Source organism: Vespa mandarinia, chromosome 13 (genome assembly GCF_050613455.1).
Source record: "Vespa mandarinia isolate Hongniang chromosome 13, ASM5061345v1, whole genome shotgun sequence".
Taxonomy (NCBI): domain Eukaryota; kingdom Metazoa; phylum Arthropoda; class Insecta; order Hymenoptera; family Vespidae; genus Vespa; species Vespa mandarinia.
The window spans coordinates 1,315,001-1,322,123 of NC_140822.1; the positions used below are offsets into that span (position 1 = coordinate 1,315,001).

Here is a 7,123-nt window from a genome sequence, read left to right on the forward strand (position 1 = left end):
CATCCAAGTTGTCGTGTCGCTGTATTGGAGATGTTGACTCTGGAAGAAGAGGAATCATCGAGATGTTAATCAGAACCGATATTGCTTTTTGCTCATTAATCAAAATTAATTAACGTATTATTGTCTGATAAAGAAAAAGGGCTATTTATATTAACGCAATATATACATAATGTATATATATTAGATGAATCAATACGGTATATGGATGAGATTATATATACGGCAGTAATAATTTTTTTGTAGATGGACTTATATAGGTCAAACGAGTTTTTTCTTTTTTCTTTTATGGAATCATGTTTTAGTTTCCATTAGATGGTCTAGTTCTACATTTTTTTTATAACAAAAAGTATTAATCCATGAATTTGTTTATAAAAATTGTTTATAACAAATTGTTTATTATTTATAAACAATAAGCTGAAAAAATGGAGAAAATTTTCCCCTTTAAAATGATATTTTATTCGAGTCTCTATGATTTTTAGTTCCGAAGATATTCTCGTGCATTTGAAAAACGTAGATATTATTAATATAAAAAAGTAATTTGTTTATCAATTATTTATTGATTTATGTAAATTTATAAACCACTTGCGTGTCTGAATTTTTTTATTTCTTGGTAGAATAAGATGAATTTAGTTCGCAAGAATTTGTTTATAAAAATTGTTTATAACAAATTATTTATTATTTATAAACAATAAGCTGAAAAAATGGAGCACATTTTGCCCTTTAAAATGATATTTCATTCAAGTCTCTACGACTTTTAGTTCCGGAGATATTCCCATTTAAATGGAAGACATTGAAATTGACCCACTAACCTATATTTCATTCATTCTACTCGGCGACACACTGACCTACTTATGTTCCGAGAATTTACGCGACCGTACTACTACTACTACTCCTACTACGAACAGCTGTGCTACGCGACTTATGAATGGAAATCTTTCGAAGGCGATATCTTCGGAACGAAAAGTCGTAGAGACTTGAAACCAACGCCGTTTTCAAGCATAATTTATCCTTTATTTATTTAAATATTGCAATAATATCGTTATAATAAAATCACTTTTGTTAATAATTATTAAAATTGATATTTTTCTTTTCTTTCGCAATAGGAACGTAATTATAATGGAAACATCGAAAATTTTATTATGATCGTGTAAATTTTATTTTGTTTATTTAAAAAAAAAGATAGAAGATTTATTAATAATAGCGAATCTATGAAATTGAAGGAAGAAAAATTTGAAAGATCTTTGCTGTGAATTATCTCCTAAACTAATAATTTTTCGATTTATATGGGTTAATACTTTTTTACAGAGAATATCAAACTATATCAACCGGTACAGTCAAAAAACATATGATTCCATTTTTAAAAAATTCAGTTGACCATCAAATATCTTTTATGCGTCCACTTATAAAAAAATTATTACTTTCATCTTATAATCCCTCCGTGACATAAACTTTTGTATATAAAGTTTCTCCGCGTATCTAAAAAACTGAATAAACTCAAGATGATCAATCTTATTGTTTCACCCTATATATGTATAATTGGGTTACGTCATCTAAACGCTTGTGCATATAAAACAAAACAAAAATTATACAATGAGATGAATCATGGCTATGTTACTGATTTTCTTTTTTTTAAATTTCTTTATACATATATATATATATTATATGGGTAAAGAAATACAGATACAAAAAACTAATTTCGATGTAATTTATGTGAGAAAATTTATTTTGATATTAAGTTAAATGGAAAAAAAAATTGAACAAAGAGAGAAGAATTAAATAAAATAAATAAATATATAAAGAAGTGAATGAATGAATAAATAAATAAATAAAACAGAAGAAATAAAACTGAAAAAGAAATAGGTAAAATGAAATGAATCGCGTTCGATGATAATGAAAATCGTGTTTAATCTTACGTGACTAACGTGATTCGTATTTTTTTTTTGCTTTTCACTTTCAGGTACTACAACAAGGGGACAACAACAACAACAACTACTACAACAACAACAACAACAACAACAACAACAACAACAACAACAACAACAACAACAACATCAACAACAACAACAACAACATCAACAACAACAGCATCAACAACAACACCAACAACATCAACAACAACCCATTCGCACTATACTACCGAAGAATATTCAACCGAGAAATTCTGGTTACCAGATGATGCCATTGATGAAAGATTTGGCTACTTTGTGGCTAGCCAAACAGAGAATCGATTTCCCTTATCGTTGTGAAAAATGTGGAAAGGGTTATCAGCATCGTGCTACGTTGTTGAGACATACCAGACACGAATGCGGCAAGGAACCACAGTTCAAGTGTCCTTACTGCGTTCATCGTACCAAACAACGTGGTAATCTTTATCAGCACATAAGAACGAATCATCCAGGAAAAAACGTCTTCTCCAGTACCGCTTAATGTCATTGTTATTGTGATTTCGTGGGTCTACGATTAGACTCAAATTAGTTTAAATCCGATTAACTAATTGAGTCGCCATCTAATTTCGATTGTACTTTCCTTTCTTTTCTCTCTCTATCTCTCTCTCTCTCTCCCTCTCTCTCTCTTTCTTCCTCTCTTTCTCTTTCTCTTTCTATTCCTCTCTCTTTCTCTTTTTCTCTCATATCTTCGTCGTAGATCAACGAATGACATTTAGAGAAATAAAAAATTATTCGATAGGAGAGAGACAATAGAGAATGATCGATATCATCCTGCGTGAAAATGGATGAAATATTTTTAATGACGACGAAATATTTTCTTGTCGCATGATTCTTCCTTCCTTTGGTCCTTTCTTTATTGTTTTCTCTTTTTGTTTTCTTTGTTGACTTTTTTCTTTTTTTTTTTGTTTTTTTTTCAAAGGCGTATCTATACTCATTCGAAATCGAACGCTCTCAATGTAGTCCGCAGTAATTCGAATATAATTAGAATTAACAAATTTTATAATTCGTCCAATCAGTCAAAGTTAGTTATTGATGAATACGGGAGCTTTTATTTATGTGGGGTTCATTGTTAAGGTTCATTAATTATATCGGAGTTGTATCCTAATATTGTAAATAATTCTTCTTTATCACTTGCGTTAATTTATTTTTTTCTCTAATTAATCGATTCCTTGGACGGATTATATATCTCATTGTTTTCCAATATTTTCTTTTTCTTGGATCGAATACTTTCCACATTTTGACAAAATCATCGCGAACAACTTTCAACGTACAGAGTACATGATAGTAAACGAAATTATGAAAAAAAAAAAAAAAAAAAAAAAAAAAAGAAAAAAGAAAAAAACGAGAGAAAAAAAACAAGAAAACAAGTGAGAAAAAATAAAAAAAAAAGAAACGAGAAAAAAACAAAAAAAAAAGAAAATAATGCGAATAGTCACTTCTTTGAATTAAAAAAAAAAAAAATAAAAAAAAATAAAAAACAAAAGAAACAAAAGAAAAAAAAATATTATGCAGATAGAACCATCTTCAATTCGATGTTCTTCAATAATTATATAAATTTTATATTAAACATTTTCTATTACGAAATAATTGGCCGTATAAATAAATAAATAAATACAGGCCCTACTCCTCCCCATCTTTGCTACTTCTATGCAGGCATGTGAAAGTTTACGTGAATGTAGCCAATCAAAATGTTGTTATCCACGTATACGTCCATTTATTCATCGTGTACTTAATTTAATGAAAATGATAATTAAAAATTTACGTTAATCAAGTTCGAATAATCACGATGAATCATGACAATGGCGATCAAAATAATGAATAAATGTTAATGTACCGTTATGCCCCAATATAATCAATCAATCCTATGGTTGGATTTGTCTTTTGGGATGGAACGGGAAGAAGAGAAGGGGAGGAGGGAGACACATGTGTTAAAGCTTTTGATCCCATGAATTTGAACGACACCCGTGAACAACCAGCGAAAGATTTAGGATAGTTCTTCTAAAGAGAATACCATTGATGTGACGGCATTGTGTACGAGAGAGGAGAAAGAAAAAAAAAAAAAAAAAAAAAAAAAAAAAGAAAAAGAAAAAAAAGAGAAAAAAGATTTCGACTCGACGCTTTGTTAAATTAAATCCATTCTTGGGTATATAATTTTGTGAAAAATATGAAAAACAAAAAAAGGTATCAGCTATAATTTTCGAGATACGTTATTGATATTGCTCATTTATAATTTAATAATAAAGTTTATAGTTCTTCTTCTTCTTCTTCTTTTTTTCTTTTATCATTATTATTATTATTTTTTTTTTCTTTGTTCCTTAACTGTGATTTTTTTTCGAATGAAAATTGACATACATTAACACGTATATATTGAAGTATATAATCTAATATAATCGATTTATTTTAATCGAGATTAGACAATTAAATTTGTTTTATATCAATATATCCATAATTAAAGCTGATACAAACAGAACTGTTGTCATTTTGTTTTATTTATTTTATTTTACTTTATTTATTTTTTTTTTCTTTTTTCACATTCAGATATATTCAAGAATGGATTTAACATTTTAATCATCAGAATGTATCTTTGGGTAGCAATGTATTCTTCTTCTTCTTCTTCTTCTTCTTCTTCTTCTTCTTCTTCTTCTTCTTCTTCTACTTTTCTCTTCCTTCTTACCCGTAAAGCATTCAACAAAGTGTCATTAGCCTAATCGTTGGAATATGGATTCTCGACATAGTAATAAGAATTTGTTCATTTGATAAAAATATTATGTATATTTATGTATTATATTTATGTATATTGTGTCTTTGTGATTACTAATTAATAATCCTTAAGGAATATCGGAGATAATAAATAAAATAATTAAATTGATATTAATGCGAGATATATAGCTATATAGCTATCTATATATATATATATATATATATATATATATATATATATATATATATGCGCCTGTACGTGTATGCGTATGTGAGTGCGTGCGTGCGTGATATATATATATATATATATATATATATATATATATATACATACATATAATATATACATACATAGGACTTGAAACTGCTATCTCCAATTCGATAAAGATTTTATATGTTATTTACTTTTATTTATTTATATGTTTGTTTATATATATATATAAATATATATATATATATATATATATATAAACAATATATATCTTGGAAGCTGTTAACCAGGTACGTTTTATAGATAATCTTTAATCAATTATTGCTATCGTTATCCTTAATATCTATTTACTAATTTATTTGAAATAATTAATGGTGTCGGATGGGATTCCCGATCGAAGTTAAAGAGAAAAAAAAAAAAAAAAAAAGATAGGAAAGTTCTTTGTTCCATCCACAGTACCGATAAGATCATTTTTGTCTTTTTTCTTTTTTTTGTTTTTGTTTTGAAAAAACTTAAGTCGCTATATGTTTTATAAAGCGTTTAAGAAGTTTAAATGTTCGTCCATTTGTTTGTAGAATTAGCACACAATTAGTCTCTCTCTTTCTCTCTCTCTCTCTCTCTCTTTTTCTCTTTCTTTCTCTCTCTCTCTCTCTCTCTCTCTCTCTCTCTCTCTCTCTCTCTTTCTTTCTTTCTTTCTTTTTTTCTCTATTTCATTCGACATTTGTATCCTTTCCAAATATCATATATGGATAATTATCTAACTCCATTCCTTTTTTGTTTTCTTTTGCAGTTGTAACCTGGTCGGTCTTTCAACAACAAAATCACGAGGATAAAATATCTGGATTATATAAGGTACCATACATGATGTATTGCCCGACTATTAGGACATCCCCAAGATTGAATAGTAGCTGTCTTGATAGAAAACCTGGTTGCTTCAAATGTCCAAGATGTGGTAAAGGTTATCGTTGGCTAAGGAACATGAAGAATCATCTGAGAGTCGAATGCGGAAAGGATCCAAAGGAATGTTGCCCTTATTGTCCACACAGGACCAAATACAAGAGCAGTTTACAGAAGCATATAAAACGAATACATTTTGGTTAATCGATTTTTTAAATTGATTAAAATTGTCTCATGTTTTTATGTCTTTCAATGTTATCGAAACTTCTTTTTTCTCGATAGATAATAAATTCAAATATTATTACTTATTAATGGAGAAGGCTCTCATTCTCTCTCTCATTCTCTCTCTCTCTCTCTCTCTCTCTTTTTCTTTTTCTCTTTCTCTATTTCTCTTTCTCTCTCTCTCTCTCTCTCTCTCTCTCTCTCTCTCTCTCATTTTTATATTCCTTCTCGAATGATTTATTATTAACATATTATCTGATTAATATTTTATTTCTATTATTCTCAACCTTTGATTTGATATTTACTTATGTCCTTTTAGATCATGCAGGACCAAATACAAAATCAGTCTTAATATATTTGATTAATTGTTTTTTAATGAATTTTTTCTTTTCTTTTATGTTCTTCTTTTTCTTTTGTTTTTTTTGTCGACAGATAAATTCTCCAAGATTCTTTTCCTCTTTCTCTCTCTCTCTCTCTCTCTCTCTCTTTTTTTTTTAATTTATTTTTTTCGAATGATTTATTTAACAAATTATCTGATATATACGTGTGTATGTGTGTGTGTATTTTTTTCTTTTTTTTTTTTTTTCTTTTTTTTTTCTTTTTCTTTTTCCAATCCCCGTAGTTTGGGTATCCATGGAAGTCCTCGTAGAAAGAAAATAATTAAATTTAAATAAATGATTTAAAGGCGAAGAATCAAAGGAAGATATTATTGTATACGTCTACGATTATCCTGCTGATTTGAAAGTATAATATCTATTAGATAATATTAGAACTGACTAGTAATTTTTATTTTTCAGGTAAGAAGTTTACATGTCAGAGTTGTGGACGTTCCTACGTTTGGAAGAAGACATTACGTCAGCATCAGAAAATATGCGGGAAGGCACCGAAATTTTTTTGTATCGTCTGCGACTTCAAAACACGCTTCAAGGAGAATCTTAAGAGACACTTTTACTTCAAACACAAGATACGCGAGAAGAGAGAATACATTTAACCCATGTATTATTATTTCGGTTGTAACGAGATCGATTAATTTTGGTATAATTTGTTTTCTATTTTTCTTTTTTTGGTTTTTTTTTTGTTTTTTTTTTTTCTTTCTTTCCCCTTTTTCTCTCTTAACCCTTTTTCTTTTAACAGATTTCTCTTCACT

The 7,123-nt window shown here is 28.4% G+C and overlaps 1 protein-coding gene across 2 annotated transcripts in view; it reads left to right on the forward strand.

Moving 5' to 3' along the window:
* LOC146872565 (uncharacterized) overlaps positions 1-7,123 on the forward strand; it is a 7,378-nt gene extending 255 nt beyond the window's left edge. Inside the window, exons 1-4 of one of the 2 annotated variants that reach the window (XM_085661036.1) lie at positions 1-1,860; positions 1,958-2,362; positions 5,648-5,953; positions 6,774-7,123. The exon at positions 1-1,860 is cut by the window's left edge and continues 255 nt beyond it. In XM_085661036.1, coding sequence (XP_085517162.1) covers positions 2,173-2,362; positions 5,648-5,953; positions 6,774-6,967 — 690 coding nt within the window. In that variant the 5' untranslated portion in view covers positions 1-1,860; positions 1,958-2,172 and the 3' untranslated portion in view covers positions 6,968-7,123. The remainder of the gene's footprint in view (positions 1,861-1,957; positions 2,363-5,647; positions 5,954-6,773) is intronic. The other variant, XM_085661037.1, reaches the window with a different exon arrangement.